At 31.3% G+C, this 25,068-nt stretch overlaps 1 protein-coding gene across 6 annotated transcripts in view; it reads right to left on the reverse strand.

Annotated features, from left to right (window-relative positions):
• Nucleotides 1-25,068, reverse strand: part of UBR3 (ubiquitin protein ligase E3 component n-recognin 3 (putative)) — a 187,984-nt gene that overhangs the window by 11,987 nt on the left and 150,929 nt on the right. For all 6 annotated transcript variants that reach the window (XM_011357832.2, XM_011357787.2, XM_011357796.2 and 3 more), the window contains exons 32-35: nucleotides 22,125-22,228; nucleotides 9,774-9,898; nucleotides 6,772-6,879; nucleotides 6,513-6,638 (exon numbers count right to left, since the gene is read on the reverse strand). In XM_011357832.2, the coding sequence (XP_011356134.1) occupies nucleotides 6,513-6,638; nucleotides 6,772-6,879; nucleotides 9,774-9,898; nucleotides 22,125-22,228 (463 nt within the window). The remainder of the gene's footprint in view (nucleotides 1-6,512; nucleotides 6,639-6,771; nucleotides 6,880-9,773; nucleotides 9,899-22,124; nucleotides 22,229-25,068) is intronic.

Consider the following 25,068-nt stretch of genomic DNA (forward strand, 5'->3'; position numbering starts at 1 on the left):
ATACTTGAGATATTTTCAATTTTTTGCTATTTTAGTGTGTCTATTCAGGCATCAATAAATCAATTACCATATTATATACTACGAGATATCTATAGGTAGAGTATTAATAGTTATATTGAGATCAAAGAGTATAATATGCAATATTACAGTGGTTTTTACAGACTTAATACTAAAGAAAATTATCTGTACTGCTCAAAAAATGTTTTGTGTAGCAAGCAGCGGCATAACTCAGATGTTAATAGTGCAGAATTGGCATCCAGACTAAATGTGTTCAAATCCTGGCTGCTTTACTTACTAGCTGTGAATCTTGAGCCATTCAGCTTTCTGTGCCCATTTCCTTATTGGTAAAGTGAGGCTTATAATAGCTACCTCATACTTGTTGTGAAGCTTAAATGAATTTAAGTGAAAAGCACTTAAAACAGTGCTTAGCATATAGTTAGTGTACAATAAATTCTAGCTATTATTATTATCCACAGGGAAAGTATTTTTGTCAGATAGAAGAAAAGAAAAAGACTTAATGATGTTTTAGAGCAGTGGTCTTCAACTTTGGTGGTGGGGAAGTGGGTAACATGGTCCCCTGTAAGAATCTAATAATTATTTTCTTCCAAAAAATACACATACGCAAATATTTTAAAAACAATGCTATGGAATTCAAAAATTACCTGAAGTCCCTCCATAAAGAATTGCAGAGTTGAGGATAAGTAAGAGAGAAGACATTAAGTTGGAGAAATGATAAAAGAATTATATAGGTTACTATACTTAGCCCTAATATGGTGGTAGAAATAGTGTTAGACTAAGATATTTAACTAAATTAGGAAAGTCTATCAGATTATTATGGAGAGCAGGCTTGCTGTCGTCAGAACATGTACTAAGCACCAGCCTTGATGACTTCCCAAGCTTAACAAATTGTTTGATTAAAAAATGAATTGTTAAATTTGAGAGTATCCTAGCTATTAGAAACAGTCACTGAATTTATTAGCAAAGTGGCCAAATACAGATTAATTTCAAAAATTCCAATTGGCTTTCTACATTTCAGCAACATATTAGAAAATGTAATCTTTAAATGATTTCATTTATAATAAAAACAAACTATAAAATACATGCACAGAAAACTTAGATGCATATTCTATGGAATAGAACACACAAAAAGGAAGCTATTACTTGTACTGTTCAAAATAATACTGGACATGCGTTAAGACGACAAAAGAGTATTAAAGAACTGAAGGGGAAAAAATATTGTCATTTCAGATGATATAATCATAATTACATAGAATACCTAAAAAAAATCAAGAGGCAAATGATTAGAATAAGAGAGTTCAGCAACTGCCCAGTCACAAGAACATATAAAGTCAATAGTATTATTCTATACCAGCAAGAAGTAATCAGAGAATGTTATAGAAAATAAGATATAATTTAAAGAGAATTAACATCATAAAGCCTCTAGGATTAGCTTTGTAGAGAATGCTCCAGACATTAAGATGACAATTTAAAAATTCTATGACAAGTATTAAAAGATCTGAAAAAAATGGACATATAAACTATGCTCAATGCCTTAAAACTATAAATTCAAAGTAATTCTCATCCAATATTTTGAAGGATTTGGAAAGAAAATTTACAAATTGATTATAAAATTTATATATGAAGATAAAGGTCCATATATAGCTAACTGAAAAAAAATAGAAAAAAAAGAAAAAAGAAAAAAAGGACACTCACCCCACCAGATATAATGTCTGTAATAAAACCACAGTAGTTAAAATTGTCTGTTACTAGTACAGAAGCAAATAGCTCAATTGTATACAATAAAGAAACCAGAAACACAGAAACCTGCTAGCATCAAAAATCAGTAAGAAAAAGTTAGATTACTTTATAGATTATTTCATAACTAGTTTCAGGAAAACTGTCTTATCAAATAGAGGAAAAAAATTAGATCTTTACTTTATACCTTACTACAAAATAAATTCCAGATTGAATAAAAAATGTAAATGTAAAGATAAAACTATAAAAAAAAAAGAAAACACAAAATAACTTTACAATCTCAAACTGGAGAAGGATTTTTAAAATAAGATTCCAAAAGCTTAAGTCACTTATAGATCTGACAGCATTAAGTATTTCTGTTCCACAAAAGGCAATACAGCCAAACGATAGTCTGTGAAAAGACATCTGCAATGAGTAAAACTAGCAAAACAGCAGAAACATGATGACAGAAAACTCAAGTTTTAAAAATGGTCAATGAATAGGAATAGGGAAAATACAGAGGGAAATTTAAAAGGCTAATAATAAGTATATAAACAGATGATCAATCACATTTATAATTAGAAATGCAAATTAAATTAACCATAAGGATATACTTTGTACTCATCTGACTGGCAAATATTAGAACACTGGATAGTAAGAAGTGCTGGCAAATACAGGAAAGAAATTAAGAACCCTCATGCACTGCCAATGGGAATGTGAACCTTGAGCAGCATTTTAGAAAGCAAACAGGCAGAATGTATCCTACTGATCCAGTAATCCCATGAGTAGATACAGAACCCAGAGAAAGTTTAAAAGTACACAAGATATTAGGTTCATTGCAGCAATTTATTTTTTCTGTAATAGCAAAGATTTGGTGACAGTCTAGATGTTCATCAGCAAGGAGTAAGTAAAATGTGAAATATACATATATTGGAATACAACTATTCAGCAATAGGATAAGATCATTTAGAGCAACATAATTGGGTCTAAATGGTCTAATATTTAGTAGAAAAAAATAAGATGTAAGATTTATAGCACAATACCAGTTATGCAAATTAAACAAACACAAAACAACACTATATCCAGTTTATACTGATATACACATTACTCCTGAGTAATGGTTAAGGTACAATGGTGGAGAAAAAGAAGGAATATTAATACTAGGACACTATGCATGCTATGAGCTGAGGAGTGTGATCAACTGAATTCCTTGCAGATGCACCTCCATCCTTCCTCTCAAAAAGATAATTTCAGGTAAGGAAATGAACAAAGGGACTAATATAAATACTATCAGATGAATGAGGTAAATGCTACCTCTAACTGATTTACTGGCTTAGACATGTCTTCATCCTTCAATCGCCTTATGGTAAAATGAGATCCTGTTTTATAAACTGGTTAATTAATACTTGGTCATTATGAACTGCTTTGTAAGTATCTTTGAGCAAATAAATGTTTAGTCCTTTCTCCCCCAAATAAAACAAAGGGCTATAAATAAATGATTCTTGAGTTAACTTTGAGAAATACAAAAAAAAAAAATTAAGGGAAAACTGCTATACTCTAAATAAAAAAAATTACATAAAGAAAAAAATGTCAAATCCACAAAAGTTAAAGTATGCATAAATTACACCTATCTATACCATACCATGATTAATAGAAACAAAAAACCAAAGCAAGCACAATGTGAGAGCAAGTAAATATCTACAAATGTTTTCATAGTACATATATTTATATATTTTATACTACGTATATACATATATATTACATATGCATGTAAAAACAAGATTACCCAGATGACAGAAATCTAAACAAAGAGACAGCAAACTTCTATCTAAAGTTATCTTAGTTTAGTCTTAATTTTTCACTTCAGCTGAATATATCGAAATGGTCCAACTAACCCTTCACTTTGAATATATGCAAAGTACTGTCATTAGGGCCCCTAAAAACCTGCTCCACATTTCCTCTTTCTATTAAATGGACCCTAAAAGGTTCAAGTCTTCAAGGCTCAAAACCCAAGTACAATGTGACTCTTCCCCCTCAACTCCCACATATGCAACTAGCTGTCAAATCCTGACTATTCCATATCTGAAATCTCTAATCGTTCCCTATTCTCTTTTATTTCTAATATGTCCTTCCCCAGCTGACTATTCTGTTCCCAGTCCTTCCAATTCTCCACACCCCATGATCTGTCTTATATTAGAATAAGGTTTTATCCCGAAATAAAATGTGAATCATGTCACATTTTTGTCCAAAATCTTTCAATGGTCCAAATTCTTTCATGTGAAATTCAAGATCCACTTAATCTATTTTATCACCTTAATCTATCTGAAACGACATTGCACTATTCTTTTTCATGCATCCTTATCAATGCATTTCTTCCTTGGTCTAAGCACATGTCTGGCACCTTACTATAGGCATCACTGTATACCGAAAACCCAGACCAAATTTCAATGCCCAGTTCAACAGCTTCTGCCTCCAGGTACTTTCCAACTCATGAGAGAAAAAATACTCTCCAATAAAAACCAATGACAAAATAAACCATAAGGTAATAAGAACACAAAGAATCACAGCCTATGGCCTACGTAAAGAAAGAAAAGTTGATGAAGGAAGTAGTAGGCTTTGATTAATCTCCATGCTTGAGGATGCTTATGTGCCAGAAAGAAATATACTTTTAAGTTAAAATTTAAAAATAAATATGAAAGAAAATATCTAATGGAGGAATTTTTTTTGAAGAGGGGGTAGAGGTAAGAGGGATATAAAATATTTAATAAAGTAGCCCAAATTTTTCCAAATTTAATGAAAACTATAAACCCACAGATCTAAGAAGCTTAATGAATCCAAATTATAGAAAATACGAGATCCACTATTGGAGTTTTCAACGATGTTAAGATGTTAACATTATAATATTATAACATCAGCTCTTCTACCTAAGATGTCAGATCTAAATTAATATTTAAAGTCAATGTAATTCCAAAAAAAGATCCAAATAGGTTTAGTTTTGGGGTAGAAATTTCCAGGTTGATTAAAAAATTTTATGGAAATGCAATGAATAGCCAAAACAACCTTGAAAAAAAAGAACAAATTTTGAGGACTTACACTGCATGATTTTAAGTCTTACTATAAAGCTACTACTAATCACTTGGAGTTCTAGGCAAGATCCCATTTGAAAGAAGGGTTCTACTGCTAAAAAAATGTTTGAAAACTCTTGCTGCAGTGTCATGGGACCCAGGGGAGGGGAGAGACTGAAGGAAGGTGTAATGAGGTGTATCAAATTGTGCTGCGATCAGGAGGTCCTTAAGTGACATTTGAGGCTGCAAGATAGTACTGGTAGGGAGAAAAACAAAACAAAACAGATTTTGTGGGGTTAAGGAGTGAATGAGTAGAAAGTAACTGTAGACAGCAAGTACAGACCACAAGTAAGAAGAGAAAGGAAGAATGCAGGTAAGCATCCTGTCTGGGCAGCCCCTTCTTTGTGCCCATACTCACTATCATTAGTGCTAGAGATGGCTTAAGTTAAGGTGCTTTGATTAAAGCTGTGGGCTTCAAGAGAGTTACCTGATTTGACAAGACCAAGACTCCACAGATCTCTCACCCCCATCCAATCTTCTAGTGACTACAAAACAGCTCTGACAACCCTTATGTTTGGCAGGTTAAATCACCATCATTTATTTTAGAAATATTTATATTTTAAAATTTACTTTGGTTTTCCAGTACCTGATCACTGTTTAAAAAGAAAAACTCAACTGCTTAATTTAATTCCTACTTAAACATTTTTAAAAAATTTTTTCGATTACAGTTGACATACAATATTCTATCCATTTTGGGCATAAAACAATCTCTACTTTTTGTTTGAGGAGATTCTCCTAGAATATTGGTGCAATACAGAAATGTGAAAAAATTTTAAATATTTTTAATTTGTTCAATATCTTATAACTCTAAATAGAAAGTTTTGAGGACATATGTACAGAATTTATCTCAAATTCCTGGATAAAAAACAAAGAATCCAAACTATTCAATGCAATTGTCAATTACTTAAGAGAAAAGGAACAATCAATTGCTTAATTCCAAGATACTTCAGGTTTCGAAAACCATAAATATAAATGCCTTAATTCTCACATCAAATTCACTAAAAATGAATGGCAGATAATGCAAAGAACATAATGCTATAAGCATAGTTTGGTTTACTTACCTTCTGCTTTTCTACCTGTGACTCCCTTGCCTACTCACATGGACCCACAGTTTTATCAAACAAATTAAACCAGTGATAATTCATTCATCCAAGTTTTAATACAACTGTCTACAAATCAAACATTTTGCTGCTCTAAAATTACATAAATACCATCATATCTTTAAACAATTAGCTTTCTGACCAGTATAACTTTTAAAAAGATACTAAAAGCAGATAATTAGTTATAAATATATAAAGTGATAAATATATCTATATGATAAAAATAGTGATAAATGTCAATATGAGTACTATGATCCTGTTTCAGTTTTGAGCATTTACTATCACTGATCTAATTCCAAACTGCTCAAATATAAAATATTATTAACATTATCATAAAAATAGGTAGATGCTAATAAATATAAAAATAACAATAACAGTAAATATTCTAACAGTAAATATTCTAAGAAATGTATTCCTTTGAGTTAGTCTACCATATGCTTATATAACAGTTCTGTATATAGATATAGTATTATACTAGATATCAGTATATTTCAAAAAATTGTAAAAGCTAATTGTTAAAACAAGGCTCACTACTCTCTACCCTAAATTATACCTGGCAGCTGGGTAAATCTTCCCCAAAAAGGTGGTGCTGAAGAAGGCTGGTGATTCTGAGGAAAGGTAAGCAGAAGTCCTGTAAGTATTTTTCCATGGATTCAGGAGACCAAGCAATAGGGCTAACCTAAAGTTAAAAAAGAAAATCTGAACAATTCATTCTATAACAGATATAGCTTTAAAAATTGTATTCATAATGACAACAAAAATCTAAATTTTTAACTAAATAATAACTACATCTTGTCTTAGAGAAAGCATACCATTGCACACTCCTGAGTTCCTTCTTCATGGTATAATTTTCCTTTAGCTAGTTCACTTATCACAAAGCTCAATAATACTTCATAAGACTTTTCTGCATCACATGTATTCTGAAAAATATTAAAATACAGTTCCATCAGTCAATAAAAAATACATTGGAAAAAATACCTTTCAATGAGTAGAGTATAAAATGTGATTACATTATTTTTTGAGCATGTAAGCTTCAATTCCTTGAAACCTGTACACAATATACCTCTGGATTCACAATGAAATTGGGTAGATGATTAAATACTTCTTTAAAAGGCAGCATATAAATTATGTAATGTATGTATAAATAAACACATGTAAATCATAGAGTATGACTATATAACTCTCCCACTGGAAATTCTTCCTAAGAAAATAATCCAAAAGAAAAAAAATATCTATATGCCCAAGACATTCAATGCCGCACTGTAATATTGAAAAATTTGAAACAATCAACAAAAATGAAGCTGTTACCTAAATTATGACATATCAACAGAAATATTTTATAGACGATGAAAATAAAAAATTTAGCTGTATAAAAAATGTTCATAATTGATGTGAAAAAGACCAATAGACGTATATGTATACTCATTATAGTGGTACAAATAATATATGCATGAAAAAGAAGAAAATATGGAACAGAGTTTTTCTTTTATAACTTTCCTCAAATTTCTTGAATAGGATTGTACAATTTAATGTAAAAATAAAATAGAACAATACATTTATTGCAGAATGTACAGAGAATTACATTAAATAAGTCTATAAAATAATTAAGCTTAATGACTATACTTTTTATAAGAAAGGAAAAATGATGGCTATTTACAAATTCAAATTTCTTTCAATAATATTTTTACACATAAAGAAATGCACTTCTTTCAATATTCACTGATATTAGAGGTTGTTGCAAATTATAGTAAAGTGTAAATCAGAATAACGTGATAACTTTGCTGTGATATCACTTATTCTACTCATTAACTACAATTTTTAAATAACAAAATGTAAGAATTAAGTAAATGTTGTGGAATATAACTTTATCCTGAATTTTTAAGGCACTGATAATCTGGACCACAGAGTTTGTTATTTGATGATATTCGGTCTTTCTTCCAGTCCCTCACTGTTCTACTCGTTACTGTGCTCTCTTCAACTTGACTGTAAATTCCAAAAAGTCAGGAACTATTGTTTGGTATTTTGTATGTATCCCTTTGCATAACAAAAATCTGAACAATAAATCACCTGCTGGCTCACTAATAAAATTTATTTCAGTAATGTTGGAGTTTTCCAGTTTAGAACTTCCTTGGATGTGCCTCTTTCGATAATCAATTCTTTACATTATTTTTTTTTCTTTTTATTAAATTTACTGGGGTGACATTGGTTAATAAAATTATATAGGTTTCAAGTGTACAATTCAATAATATGTCATCTGCATACTGCATTGTGTGGTCACCACCCAAAGTCAAATTTCCTTCTGTCACCCCCTTTATTTACCCTTATCTACTTCCCTCCACCCCCTTTCCTTTTGGTAGCCACTAAGCTGTTGTCTGTGTCTATGAGTTTTTGTTTGTCTTGTTCGTTTGTTGCTTTCAGTTTTATATTCTACATATAAGTGAAATCATATGGTTCTCAACTTTTTCTGACTTATTTCACTTAGCACGATAACTGAAGTGCCCTCTGAAAGATAACTGAATAAAGAAGATGTGGTACATATATACAATGGAATATTAGTCATAAGATGAAATATTGCCATTTGCAACGACATGGATGGATCTTGAGATTATCATGCATTATCTTTTAAATTACTCCTCTTTCCTTTCTGCCATATTCACTCAGCCATGTAGTATTATCCTGTCCTAATTTTTAACTATAAAAACATCTATAACATTGTATGTCAGCTATACTTTAATAAATAATCAGGTCCCTTTACTAAACTCTTCTCAAATTAAAATAAAACAGTATAAGACAAATAATTTTATATATAAGAAGTCTCAGTAAACCTTATTTTATAAAGGCAATATTTGAATAAACTTAAAGAGTAGGCTAATAAAGCTTAAGAAGAGGATTTCTAAGACCATGGATGAAAGACCTAGAATCAAGATCAGAAGAATTCTATGGTGTAGGTGGCAAAGGTATGTGGATTAAATAAAGGATCAAGAGTTGAGAGATGCAGTAAGTGCTGTGTTGAGTAGACACTTTGTCTAAATTCTATGCTTCTTAAACAAGCAGGTCTGATTTTAACAAACTGTTCAATGAGGTATAAAACTTCTTTAAGAGTTATAAGCCAATCAGAGGTTCAGTTTATACTAGACTTATTATTTTTTCCCTACCAATTTCCCCAAATAAACAGTGAAGTAATTTTCGTATTTTAACTATCTCTAAGCCAAACCACTCAGTCAGTTCTTGGGTTCTATATATAGTATCCCATTCGTTCTCAAGCCACTGAAAATACTTACATTGAACTAATCTTGCACAATTTTTCTAAATTGTTCACATAATTTTAACTTAAAGAGAATTCTTTTAAATTTGCTAAGAAGTTAAACATATTCTAAAATGGGGAAAAGGAAGTATTTAAAAAGGCATAATTAAGAAAAGGTTACAATTTTAAATTTAGAAGTGATGAATCAAAAGCTATCTTTGGATTATGCTGGGGATAAGGATGAGAAGAAAAGGTAACAGATAAGTAAAACAGGTAAGTCTTTTAATTATGTCCTCCCTGTGTTAGCACAATTTTTATAACTTCTCTAAGTTTAAGACTTGTAGCAAAAGCAAAACAAAACTGCCCAAATATAAAGGGATAAAAGCCAAGGATTAGAGATAGATGCAGAAGACCTCATTGTACAAGGAAAACATTTTTAACTGTTTTAGCCGATTAAAACACTGTTAATAACTTCTTTTGCCTTTCAAACACCTAATCTCATTCATTCATATCTGCAATTTAAATGAGTTCACTGAACTACTAAATGACAAATGCAGACAAGACACTCACCTTTTTGAGAGCACCTGTGCGTTTCCAGGCTGACCTATCTTCCTCATTGCATTTAACTGAAAGTGCTGCAAGAGCTTGTGTGTACAGTAGGGTAAAAAGTACCTTCACAATGCAGGTGAAGTGGTCTAAAAGAGAGAGAAGATCATTATTTCTTTGGAATCTAGACATTTTGTATTCAAGATAATTTCATAAATACATGCTTTTCCTTGCATGTGTAATTGAGTTTCTGTTCAATACTTAAGGAATTAATAAAAGGAGCTTATAATGTGATGATACACTTTTTTTACTCGACAGATCTGAAATTATGAATTATGAATAAATTCCTTTATTCATCCACAAAATATGTAAATGAGAGGCATTTAGCATAGTGGAAAGTGTGCTCTGTCTGAAGAGACCAGAGTGCTAATGCCACTCAACTTTGGATGAGCTGTGTAACCTTGGCAAATCCCCTTACTAAATGAACATCAGGTGCTTAACAACGTCTGGGAGTCCGACTGCTTAAAAACAACACTTCATTTACTTCTCATATGATACAGATCTTGTAAATAATAAGATAATGTAATACATTATAATATAGAACTTTTAAAGTTAAAAAAAAAAAGAAATCCCAATATTTGAGGTACTCTGAGTTTTAAAACAGATCTGAAATTTTGAAAGCAAAGTTCCTTTATTCATCCACAAAATATGTAAATGAGAAGCATTTAACATAGTGGAAAGTGTGCTCTGTGTTAGAAACCAGAGTTCTAACGCCCCTCAACCTTGGAATAGCTGTGTAACTCAGCTATTTTAAAACTCAGTGAGAACTGTGACAATACAAAAGCATGGTAACAATAATATAAAATGCCTGGTAACATCTGGACACATTAGGCACTTAATAAGTGATAACCTAATAATCACAGTCAATATTTATATATACCATAACTGAGAAAATTTCCCCAACTGTCTCATTCAATCCTCAGAATAGTCTCAGTTGGACAACTGAGCTTCAAAAGAATATACCGGTATAACAAAGCTAATAAGCACCTAGGTTTGAACTTGAATCCATACAAAGTCAGTATTCTTTCTATTATATTATTCTGCTCCCCTAGTAAATGGGTATTACCATTTAATCAGTTGCTAAATTCAGAAACTTGTAGACATCCCCGATATTATCCCCCATGTTAAAATAAATCACCAAATCTTATCAATTCTACTTTTAAAATATCTCATAAGTCAGTCCCAATACCCTGGACCAGGCTTCTATCCTTTTTTGCCTAGATCCATAATCTCAGAATAAGTTGTATTGGGGTCCCCAAGACCACTTCTAGGTTTTATAATTCCCTAGGAGGACTCACAAGACTCAGCATATAGTCCTATTATTTACTTCAGTAAAAGGATACAAAGTAAAATCAGTGAAGGGAAAAGGCATATTACCTGAAGTGGAGAGGAAACCTTTAAAACATCCTCTCCCAGTAGTGTCACACAGGATATGCTTAATTCCCCTAGCAATGAGTTGTGACAGCCTGTGTGAAATATATACCAGGAAGCTCATTAAGAGACTCAGTGCCCAAGGTTTTTATTGGGAGCAGGTCACATAGGCACTCTCTGCCTAGTACATACCAAAGTTCTAGATTCCCAGGAGGAAAGCAGGTGTGGTCAGCATAAGCCACAATGTTTACACAGTTTAGGCACAGAGAGCCACTCTTATCAGTTCTGGAGTTGGTAGAAACCTCCCCCAAATCATCATTTCCAGATGTCCATCAAGGGCCAACCTTATAAGCAGGCCTTTCAAAGGACAGCAGTCAAGCTTTCTATGGTAACTCTTTTCTTCACAGTGGTTTATCCACAGCACCTCTAATTGGGTGCTGCAGCAATCTATTTGGGCTTTGTTGTTGTTGTTGTTGTTGTTGTTGTTGTTGTTGTTTTCATTACAGACAGACTGATCTTTTTAAAAGAAATATTTAGCATCCTTCCACTGGGTCTTAGTACAAGCTGAAACACTTTTTTTCTCCCTGTAGTCAGGATAATTTAATCAGATGACACCTTAAAAGTCACTTCCTAAGGAAAATCTTCCATGATTTCAAATTGTGCGCACACACGCACACGTGTGCACATTGTATCTTATCCATAATGATGGGTTGGGATGGGAACCTGATATACGCTGAGATAATCAGAGTACCTAGATGGGATTTTTCTAACTGGAGGTAAAGGGAAGGTATAAAGATGAGTCTGAAAGTACCCGAGTCAATGGCAGAGACTGTCTAAAACAAGACTGAATGAAGGAGATCCACAGAGAGGAGAGACTCAAGATGGCAAGAACACGGCCAGCATCTTAAGTTCTGTTTCTGGTCGTCCCTATTCCACCCGCGACTCCTACACTTTGGTCATGTGAGTCCATCAGTGCTCTTCCTTTGAGCTTATAAGCTAGCTCTAAAGAGATTTCTAAACAGCCTAACACTTAGGTACTTAACACATGCCAGGATATAGGCAATAAGGACTTACAGTCTGGATAGAGAGAGAGACAGATGGCTGTAAACATGTACAGGGTGTAATGGGAAGAAACATGAGGAGGAACTAATATAGACTAAGGTTAGAAAAAATATAAAAGCTACTGCCCCAATCAGGAGAGTGAGTCTTGAATGATGAAGAAAAATAAGCCATAATAAGGTAGAGATGGGATGCAGTAGGGAGGGGGGATTCCAGACTGAGGAAGTCATTTATACAAAACTCACAGAAAGACACTAAGACTTATAAGAACTATAAACTGTCCAGTGTTTAATAAGACCACACGTACGATTTTTCAGAGATGAAGATGGAAAAGTACTCTTTATGCTTAAGACCAGTGGTTGCAAACTATAGGCTACCTGTCTGAATGCAGTCTGCAGAGATGTTTGGGTTATCTTTACCCCATTTCATTTTTTGTTACTGACATTTAAAAATAGGCTATTTCTTGTAAAAGTCAAGAATTCCACTTATCCTTGAAAAGTAGGAAAATGGGACAAATACTGGGCCCATATTTTTACATGCCAACAAGTACCTGGGGCTGAGTAGTAACTGTCCTTTTTGGCCAAGCTTGCCACAGTCCTCCATTCCTAATTATATCAAACCAAAGACTGTTTCACAAGGGATCAGTATACAGAATTATTGTTAAGAATGAATTTAGGCTATGAAGCCAAATTGTCTAAATTTAAATTCTGACTCTTCTGATTTTAAGCAAGATAGTTAAAAATTGTGCTTTTTAAAAACTTGGTCATCTGTTAAATAGGGATAATATCATCTGCCTTAAAGGGATTAAGTGAAATAAGGTTTAAACACTTAAATGCTTCAAATATTAATTGGCAATGGCAATCTGTAAATATCTGTTGTTATTAATATTACTGTTTACATTACTTATTTGATGTCTGTAGGCATTTGATTTATAGCACCTAAACTAGGCAATGAAAAGCCACAAAGCATTTTAAGCAGGTCACTGATATTAGATTTGAATTCTAAAATATTCATTGCTGCTTCTTAAGAGAAAGGGACTAAAACAAGACAAGACTAGAAGCAAGAATACCTATTAGCAGAGAGCAAAAGTATACACACACCTGTTCCTTGATTTATATGGATTATCTGTTCCACGCATCGTTTTTTTTTTATGCAGAAGAAAACTGCATAGAGTCCATCAGTAAGAAAAAAAATACTAAAGAAATAGGCCAATATAAGTCATAAAAATATTTATTTCACATATTTTCACAAAAAAATGCTAATGAAAATTCAGAAAAATAATAAATTTTATTTGTTGTCAGTGTCTGTGCTGTAATCTAAAGCAAACGACCTTCTCTTAATTGGCACAAAGTCACTATCTTCATCACTTGAAATATTTGTAAGTATATTTATGTCCCCTTTAAAACCGTTCTAAGTAAAAACAGCTCATATATAATATTGGTTATTTGCATTTACTTACACTTAATTATGGCACATCTTTAAGTGCTAGTGATGTAATCACCAAGTAATATGCATATAAGTTACGAGTATCTATAACTGAATTATGACTCAATGGGTGTGTCATGTCAACTCCTACAGCTATCGATAGGTGATTTAACATTTTGTTAAATTTGTTTCAACTGTTACTGACCACAGCATAATAATCAATTTTCAAATGTCCCAGTGATAATTGTGTTAGTAAATATGTTCTTTGTACATTGCTGAGTTAAGCTACTGTTTTTAGAAAGAGTAATCACTAATAATAGATATGAAAAAGAACCAAGTAAAATTAGACTGCATAAATAGAAACTGTATATAAAAAGTCTGTGTAAACGGGGAGAATATTTACCACATATAAAAAAACTCACATAAAAAATACCATGTAAATCAAGGGATGGTGTATATGATGGCCTGAGCTAAGAAAGAGTACTGATGATAGAGAGAATGGATCAAATTACAGAAATATTTAGATGACAGAAGATTTGGTGGAGATGTGAAGGTAGATGACAATGGCAGTTTCTCATTATACAAAGAGTAGATAGCAGCAGCGCTGACTAAAATGGAAAACAGCAAGAGCAAGTTTGGATAGAAAAATGAATTAATGTCACATTATGTTGAGTCGAGAGCGTGTGTAGGAATTTGGGCCTGAAGCTCACCAAAGTGTAGACTGAAGCTAGAGAATTGGGAATCATTAAGAATAAGTACAGCTGAAGCTATGCGAGAGAAGATAAAATTGAGAAGAAGACAGGAACTAAAGAACAACTCAAACAGTGGCGAGAGGAAGATATGAATGAAAAAGAGCCTTAAAAATGAGTAGAAGGAGAGATGAGAAAAATCAGGAAAGGATAGTATCATCAAGGTCAAGAAAAGAGTATTCTATTACTTAATTATATGTTTTAATAGAATGATGAAAATTATAGAACTTTTCTACTAAATGCAAACAAAATGATCTTAAACCAGGAAGTCATTTATATTACCTAGAGACACCACTCACATATAGCTTCTTCTCACTGGAAACTACACAAATTATTTTAATTAAAAAGAAATAATGTATTTAAAGAAACGAAAGCTACTGCATGCATAATTTTAGCTTTTTGTTGTAGCAAAGTACTAATTTCTTTTTTCAGTTACTTTGTCTGCCTTCATTATCATTTTTAAAATATTTAAACTGGCAGTTTAAAGTCACAGCTTAAGCTTAAGTTCTCACTTTCTCTAATTCATTTAACAAATATTTATTTTTTGAATAATTACCATGTATAAAATCAATGTCTTTTAGGAACTTAGAAAGAAATAAGAAATCACTCACATGAAGTGTATAACAGGTTAACAGGTTCCTATCTTCCAAGGTTGCAAAAAAGAGGAAAGCTCTTCAAAATACAATTATCAAAATTTAAAAAGAAAAAGGATTTGACACCTATTCTCAGTCAATGTGTTTAAACAAACAAACAAAAAAATCCACTATCAAAACACCTGAGAGTCAACAAAATAAGATCAATATTTATTTGAAATGCCTTAGAAGCAAACAGACTTTAAACAACAACACATATTTTAAGTTTTATTGTGCTACTGGATGATAGGAAATGGGGTGAGAAGAGCGGGGAGGCAGGGCAGGGAGACATGGTACTTTCAAAGCTACTTAAATAAAAGCTCCTACTGATCAAATAAGAAACAAGTGTTTGGCAAGAAAGAAATGTTAGCCTGAGGTTCTTTAAAAAGTAAATTTTTTCTTTAGAATTACAAAGCAAAACTATATTCTTTACTTCCTATTGTAAATTGCTGTGATGATTAAACTACTAAATAGGTACCATATCTACCTCCAATACACTATTTCAGAAGATGTGATTTTTTTATATGCAATTCATCATTTTTAAGAATTTGAAACATTATAACTCATGAAATCAACTTTTTAAATAGATATTATATGTAAATCTTTGTCTATATTTATTTTTCTTCACAAGATAAAAATTTTTAAAAGAATAAATAGTTCCAAGGATAGTGACATTAACTGAGATATCAGTTTGACTCTGGAATGATACCAACAAAATCTAAGTAAACCACATTTTCTTCAGTGGGTAAATCATACAAACCCAATAAGAAATTTTCAAAAATCAGACAATTAAATATTTAGTGAGTAGCCAGGTTTTGCAAGAGTATTCTAATGACTGACAAACAAAAAGACAAACAGAATTCAGATGCTTGCATAAGTTCCTTTTCCATAAACAGTTTTAGAGTTAATACAAAATGCTTCAAGTTTCTTTTAAGACAAGGTAGACAGAGCATGTATAAAATAACAAAACCCTAAAAGGGAAAATTATACAAGTAAACAAGACATCATCTGAAGATGGTATCAAACATTTTACTCTTTTCCTAAAATTATCATGAAAATTTTTTGTAAAAAAATATACTATTCCACTGCTTTCATAAATCACTTTGCACATATCCATGTAAACATCAAATCTTCTAAGTCTTCTCTTTTATGATCTGAGTTATTAAATACACGTGCTCGGATTATCTTCAAAAAGTCTAGACTACAACAAAAATCAGTTTGTGATGTGTTTTTTTGTGTGTGATAAGCTTGAGTCTATTTTCTCTTTGATAAGTGAAGAAACTAAATAGTTTAATAAGACTTTCTTTAATCAACACAGAAGTGAGGAAAGACCTCAAGTCCATCTAACAACTAATAAGGTAGTTAATGCTGTTCCCTTGGGTATACTTCAAGGCAATTGAAGTTTGGGTCTAATAAACTGCCAACGATTTCAACAAACATATAGAAGTGATTACAATATAAAATATAAAGACTCGAATGAAAGTAATAGCCTTCTTGAATTTTAAAATAGAAAATAAGCAATTTACCAGCAAATTGGACATTTAACACATCCATTCCACAAACATTTACTAAGCATTTTATGTACCAGGTAGGCACTATGGAAATACATAAGCATAGTGCTGATCCTGGAGGAATTGATAGTCTAGAGAGGAAGATATTAAAGAAAATCTACTATTATGACAAATATCAAAATAGAACTATGGACAAGTTATTATGGGAAAAGGAAAAAGGACATCTAAAATAAAGGCTTCCAAAAAAGGGTAATACTTAAGGTAAAGGACCACCAGGAGTTACTTCATGGAAATGGAGAAGTGGCAAATATTTAAATATGCTCAAAACTCTATCTTAAAAAGCAAACCAACAAACAACAACAAAAAATCCTTGAATTACATCCACATACAGTTTCTGCTCTTTTCCCGTATTAATTCTTGATAATTCTCTCTGTTCATTATCTCTGTTCTCTCATCTCGCTCTCCTTTCTCATCCCACTATAATCTGCTTTTGACTCTATAACAACTAAAAAGCAATTTCTTTACTGCTATTTCTTATTATAGAACTATTTACTTGTCTATGGCCAGGAACCCTCAGGAGAATTTATAAATAACTCACTTTTAGGAGCCAATATTCTTTTGAAGATCTGATAAGAGCTATGGAACATCTCAAATAAAAATGCACATATACATATAAAAATTTCCTATATCATTTTAAGATATTCATGGATTCCTTGAGGCTAATAAACTTTTAAATCACAGATTAAAAAGCTTTGGTCTGAGGAAGCTATCAAAGACACTGGGGTCATATCAGTAAGACAAAGGCCTTCAAGAACTAAACACAAGTGTTTAAAAAGTTATTCTACACTGCAATTGAAAGACATAAAATTTGTTAAAATCCATAAATTCATACTACTACTTAAAAAAAAAGCATCTTTGGAGGATGCTTTAAAAAACATTCATTTTTCTGAAAACTGGTAAATAAAACTATCAGGTATTTAAACTGCCTTTCCTATACCAACTCTATCACTTGGTAAACAAATAGTTGATGAGGAAATTTTTCTTAATAAGAATTCCACTTAACAAATGAAATAATTATAAAATAAGTATAGGCAATCATCAATGCCTTAATGTCACAAAAAGAGAGACAACTGGGAATTGTCTCCTGATGAGAGTATGTAACACCAACCATAAAGTATTTTTGCAAAAAAATAATAAATAAAATAAGGAACTGAACCAGGTGTCTAAATCTATCTGTAGAAAATACATGTTATTAAATTACACAGTAGGGATACAATTAGCAAAATACAGACAAAAGACCCAGATTCTTCAACAAATAAAATGTAAGAAGGAAGGGCGAAAGGAGGAAACTCACAGATTTTAAAAGGGAAATAACGAAATCCAACGTGTGCACCTTTTTTGGATCCTTAATCAAACGAACTAACTGTAACAAATCATTTGCAAGAAGCAACTACACGAACTGAAAATTGACTGGATATTTAATGATATTAAAGCAAATCTGTCCATTTTTACATGGGTTAATAGTACTGTGGTTATGTCTGAAAGAATGTTTATCTTTGAGCAATACAAACTAAAGACTATACGGATAAAATGATATGATGTCTTGGATTTGCTTCAAAATAACCCACAGTGGGAGGAAAGACAGAATAGATGGGGGTATAAATGAAATGAGGTTGGCCATGAGTTGATAATTGGTGGGTACATGGGGGTTCATTAAACTCTGCTCTTTACCGTTATACATGCTTGAGATATTCTAAAATAAACAGCTTATTTTTAAAGCCTTGCTTTGTAAAAAAAAGAAAACTGGATCTTTCCTTTCTGAAAGTAAATGGGAAATAATAAGCACTCTTCTATCTTTCTTTCATGGGCCCTGCCTATGGGATCCTGGAAGCAGAAGACAATCTATAATCACCCAGTACCAGATGTTCCAGAGAACCCAGGAGTTTCTATCCTATAAACTTTATAAAGCATGATTCAACAGAATTGAGAAGCTCCTCAATGACAGAGAGGTGGAAAAAACAGCAGCATGATCCAAACCTGAGTAACTGATCCTTCCTAAAAACAATGGCGAGTTCATGTTTTAAATCCTGGAGGTTCAAAAGATGAAAGAATTTTAGCCTAAGAAATATGTTTTGTATAGAATGTCTAAGAGGGCTTCTTAAAAGAGAGGGTGAAGTCTCCCTCAACTTGACATCCTGCTGCCGTAAACAAGACTGTGGTAACTAGAACTCTAGCAACTAGCTTGGAACATGAAGATAAGTAATATGGTGCTGTAAAGTAGAAGGACCTCATCTGCCTACCTCCTACCTTCAGACTTCTTTCTACATGAAAGAAAAATAAACTTCTGTCTTACTTAAGTTACTGTGTTATCTGAGATTTCTTCTCTATTACATATAGCCAAACTTGATCCTAAGTTATAAAAGAACTAAACGTGAACACCTGGAAATAGTGATGTATTAAAAGTTACTTTCGAGCTTATTCTTGGAGGCTAGTGATGCAACAGATAGTATAATGGATAAATATAGGGACAGGAAAAGAGATGAAAGAAAAATGAATGCTTGTCTTTAATATATTAATTAAAGCTTCCGATGAGACAATTGGTGTAAAAAAAGGTCTTTTAACCTGAAAACAGTGCTAAACATTAAAGAGCTTAAGGTAGGCTTCTGTATCACCTTCAGATAAAACCGTGGGAAACATTTAACATTCGAGTACATACAAATAGTAATATTTATTTCACTTTTCTCTTCTAATAATAACCAGTAACTAATAGGTACACAAATATATATTCTTACAATAAAAACACAGATAAAATAAAGACCAACTATTAACCCATATATTAACAGGGGGGTAGAAAAGGAAAATCTATATTAACAACTCTACCTATCTATAACTTCTCACCTTCCAAAGAAAGCTATCCAAAAAAAATTAAAGTAACTTAATATAATTGAGTTCTGAACTTCCTAGCAATTAAATAAAGCTATCCTGTTAAATATAAAGCTCAAATAACGGTCTCTATTCAGTTCTCCATGTGTCACAGACTAAAAAGATTTAATAGAGAATGGCAATTTTTTTCTGGCCCTAAATTCTAAGAGGAATTCATTATTACAATGATAGCGAGCAACTATTATACAATGTGTTTGAAGCTGTTTTATAAAAACAATACAGATAACCCAATCTTGAATTAAGTTTTAAGAAATAATATAAATCACAGGCTTATAAAAATAATTCTAACTAAAGTTAATGACTGCTAAACACTTAGCTCTCTGGTTTCCCAAGGGCAAACTCCATGTTTTATTCATCTCTGTATCTCCATCAGGCAAAGAAGCATAGCAACCTGGCACATAGTAGGTACTCATTAAATATTTCTTGAACTGAATCAGGCAACGACTTTTACAACTAAGTACCAAATAAACATTTGTTATTTAAATTTGTCCTCTAAACAACACTTTTTAAATGATATTATTTTAAGGTATAGTTACCAACAGTGTCATTAATTTTTATATAGATGTTTTCCTGAATCAATTCTATTCATTTAACCATTATTAAATTAAGTAGATCAATTATCTTGATTCACATTTTACTGAACAATTTTAGGATACGTTTCTACTGAATTAAATTTACTAAGTTCAATTAATTCACTGCATTGCATGCCCTTCTGTATTAACTTCACCTTCTGCTGAAACCTAGTGCGAACAGTTACCATCTGAGATGAGGAAGAGGCACCAGCTACAGCTCTCAGATATTGATACAATAGGTCCTTTACTATTAACTAAAATATTTTTCTTTTAAGATAAATATTATAGAAATAAAACTACTTGTATATAGCAAGTTTCCTTCACTTTTAGCTTTTCATGTTTATGTAATTACGTTTATAAATAAAATGTATATTTAAATATTTTTATGACATTATAAACCAAAGTAATATTTTTTTAGATTTCAAAATATACTACTAGTAGTATAATTAGAAGAGCACAGAGCAAACCAGCATTAACTCCAAAGAAATTGTTTCCCTAAACTAAGGAAAACTAACCAAAGTAACACAAAAAACCTGAAGAATTTATCATTAATATTGCAAAGAGATGAATTTCAATAGGCCATTTGATGGGTTCATATTTTAAAGTATGCAAAATTCACAGACATAGCCAATCCCCCCAAAAATAACATTAAAAAATATCTGAAGTTTTGCAGTTCCTCCAGAAGTTAAACACAGAATTACTATGATTCAGCAACTCCACTTTTAGCTAAGTACCTAAAGAATTAAAAACAGGTGTTCAAACAGGAACTTGTATGTGAATGTTCACAGGAACACTACTAACAATAGTCAAAAGGTGGAAACAATCCAAATGATGATCAACTGAAGAATGGAAACAAAATGTGGTATTAAGGTAGGTTACAATGAAATATTACTCAGCCATAAAGAGGGATGAATTACGACATGTACTACAACATGGATGAACCTCGAAAATGTTATGATTAAGTGAAAGAAGCCAGACACAAAAGGGCATATATTGTATAATTTCATTAATATGAAATATCCAGTATAGGAAAATTGATAGAGACAGAAAGTAGGTTACCAAGGGTTAGGGGAAGAAGGAAGATGGGCAGTGACTGGTTAACGGGTACAAAGTTTCTTTCTGGGCTAATGATAATAATCTGGAACTAGATAATGATGGTTGTACAACATAGTAAATGTAATGAATTGTACACTTTCAAGTTGTTAAAATGGTGAATTATATGTAATATAAATGTTATAATTAAATAATTAATCCAAAATTTATGGTGCTAGTATAAATAAAATGTTTATTGATTAATGACATTATTTAACTCTTTAAATCTGCATGAAATATCAATTTACCTATATTCAAAATAAATAATCACTTCATATCCTTAAGTAAAAAGTTTTATCAAAAGGTAAAGTTGAAGTACACACAAAGAATATCTTCCCCAGTAACAAGGCCTTTATACACCCACAAATGTTCTTTCTAGTGTAATTTATAATAGCACAAAAACAAAAAGCAGAAACCTTTCTTCTCACCAAAGGAGAACAGCTAATTATTTGACAGAATATTTTAAATGTCTTCAAATAAAAACTGTAGACTGTGTAGCAATAATTAAAATGTTGCTAATGTTAACATGCCAATATCATAGTATTATGACATTAATACTAATTTAAAATGATGAAGCATCACATTTTAATAACTCTATGACACTACTATATCAAAATATGTATGTGTGTATATAGGGTGAAGGCATTAAGGCTGACAATTTGCTCTGTTTTCATATTTTTGTATTATCTTTTTAACTTTTCAAAACAAAAGTTTTCAGAGTGATTTGCCCATATCTATACCTCATTATGGACTAAAAAGCTAAAAAGAATAGACCCATAAGGGAAAAACTTTTTATTTCACTGTCATCTTCTTTATATATATTATTATTTACTAATAATAGAAAAAAAAAGTTACTTACCTCTAAACATTTCCATCAGACTGAATACTATATTTGTCCCCAGGATTTTTAGAATATTCATTATATAGACTATATCTAAGAATCTGATTTATAAAGACATACCTTTGCGTAACGGTTGTGGCATCATTAAGATCTGGACAAGCAAAAGAGATGTAACATCATGATAAAGAATTGGAACTTCAGGCTGTTGTTCTTCATTTCCCAGCCTAAAATAAAGTGCATAATCACTGTAGACAGTATCACATATCTTTTTTTTTCTATGTTATATTTCACATATATGTCCATGGAATAGAAATTAAACTTTCATAAGGGACTGAAAAAATCTCAAAAGAAAAAGCTAGGGGCCATATATTTGCCTAAAAATATAATCTTTTACACTCATATTTCCTTGAATTTGCCTTATGTGAAAAAATTAATAGAAATTTTATTAGGTCTTTAGGATCTCACTTATATGTGGACTCTAAAGAACAAAAGGAACAAACTAAACAATTGGCATATATTAACTTGATGATGAATCTGATCTCTTACATTACAGAAATCAAATGAATCATTAAATGGAACTTAAAAGAATTAGTTTCACTACAAATGGAGTGCCACATGGGACACTTGCTTTCACAAACAGCACTAAAGAGTAAATGTTCACATTATTAAAAAAAGAACAGATACAATTCACAAACAAGTTACTCATTGAAAAGGCATGGTTAATATCTCGCTAAAAAGTTGTTTTGACTTTATGACTAACATAAAAGTCAAATAAAATCTTTAACATTTTCCATGCTAAAAAAAATAAATAAATAACCAAAGCAGAACTTAAAATACACTATAAAAGACAAGATAATAAACCTTATGGATATGTAGCGCCATGAAAGACACAATATATTATAAAGCAAATCTTATTCTAAAAGAATTTTTAAACTCCTTTAGAAAGTTAAAATTTTTTTGTAGGTTTAATTTTTAATGTCAGAGAACAAAAGTAAATCTTAAGCTTCCAGAATTAACTAAATTCTGAAGCTATGCTTCAGATGAGACTTGGGATAAATGACTCTATACTTAAGATTATACTCTCAATTATGATTATTCATATAGTCTTTGTTAAAAATTTAGCAACCACTATATTAAATACAATTAAGAATGTGTAATTAACAAATGTTTCAAAACTAGGATAAAAAAAATGAATTAAAAGAATGGGAAATATTCCTAAATTGAAGAAACTGTCTATTATAAAGATAAGTATTTTTCCTAGATTACTTTTTGAGTTTAAAATAACTCCAATCAAAAAACAAATTAAGGGAAGATTTATAAAATGGTTCTAAAGATCATCTGGAAGGATAAACAGGTAAGAACGGTAAAGAAAAATTGCGAGGTGGCGGGGAGAAATGGGTAGAACGTAATCCAATCAGAGATATACACAAGACATCTCCACAATAAGTAAACCAGCATGGCATTGTTACAGAAATAGGCTTGTAGACCAACAGAACAAAGGGGAAAGTCTCTAATCATGACCATTTATACTAACACTTAGTAGAAAATGAATGGGATATAAAATTGGTGAAAAAATAGTTATCTGAAAATGTATTTTAAATCTTCATCAAATACTACTGATGAAAATAAATTCCAAGTAGATTAAACATATATATATTTTAAAATCATCCAATAAGAAAACTCTACGAAGAATATATAGGCAGATATAGCTAATCCTAAAACAGGAAACATATTGTAATAACAATTATAAAGGTAAACATCATATCTCTGGTGGGATAGGCAGGCATCGTTAAGTATGAAAGTCAAAATAAGAAATGTAAGGTCTCACTGATTTGGTTACTTGAAAATTTAAAACTTTAATATGTCAATAAAAGTATGATATTAAAAGAACATATTTGGGGGGTAAGTTTCAATAGAATAAGGTTTAATATTTTAAGCCATAAAGAATCATTCAAGCAACCTAAATGCCCATCAATAGACAATTCAATAAAGTTATGGTTCATATATACAATGGAATATTACTCAGCCATAAAAAAATGAAATCCTACTATTTGCAATGACATGGATGGACCTAGAGGGTATTATGCTGAGTGAAATAAGTCAGACAGAGAAAGATAAATACACATGATCTCACTTATATGTGGACTCTAAAGAACAAAAGGAACAAACTAAAAAATAGACTCACAGATACAGAAGACAATCTGGTCATGGCCAGAGTGGAGGAGGGTTGGAGATTAGGGTAAAGGGATGAAGAAGTACGAATTAGTAGTTACAAAATAGTCACTGGGACATAGAGTATAGCATAAAGAATATAGTCAATAGTATTGTAATGGCTAAGTGTAGAGTCAGATGACTGCTAGAGCAAATGCGGAATCACTTAATAAACTCTATAAATGGCTAACCAATGAACTGTAAACCTGAAACTAATATAAAATAAGAATTTTTTAAAAGAAATCATTCGAAAAAAATTTAATAAGATGCCAACAGGAAAATGGACCGATGTCCTGAATACATAATTCACAAAAGTATACACAAATAGCTAATATGAAATATTTATGTGAAGTTAACTTTACCAGAAATTAAATAAATTTTTATTACTTTAGGAACCCAATTTTTATCCATCAAGTTAGTCCATATTTTTTAAGCGATAATAATCAAGACTGACAGAAATGGGGACATTCTTACATTACTAGTGACAGGTTATATAGGTACAATCTTTCTGAAAAGCAATGTTGTACTAAGTAACAGTACCTGACACTCAGTGAGTATTTATCAAATAAATAACTAAAAGTCTAAAGTATTTATCTTTTCATGTTATTCATAGTTCTAGGATTATATCTGACAGGTCAAGAAGTGTTTAACACATTATCTGATATTAAGGTAGAAGAAATTAAATGATTAACAACAGAAATGAATAAATAAATTAGGTACATAATTTAAAGAATTTTTAATAATGTCAGAATTTGGTTGTTATGTGTTCATTTTAAATGCAGATTATAAGACTGATACAGTAGAGATTAAATAGTACTTAAAAATTCATAATATATATGGAAAAAAGAACACA

Source organism: Pteropus vampyrus, unplaced genomic scaffold, assembly GCF_000151845.1.
Source record: "Pteropus vampyrus isolate Shadow unplaced genomic scaffold, Pvam_2.0 Scaffold2, whole genome shotgun sequence".
NCBI lineage: Eukaryota > Metazoa > Chordata > Mammalia > Chiroptera > Pteropodidae > Pteropus > Pteropus vampyrus.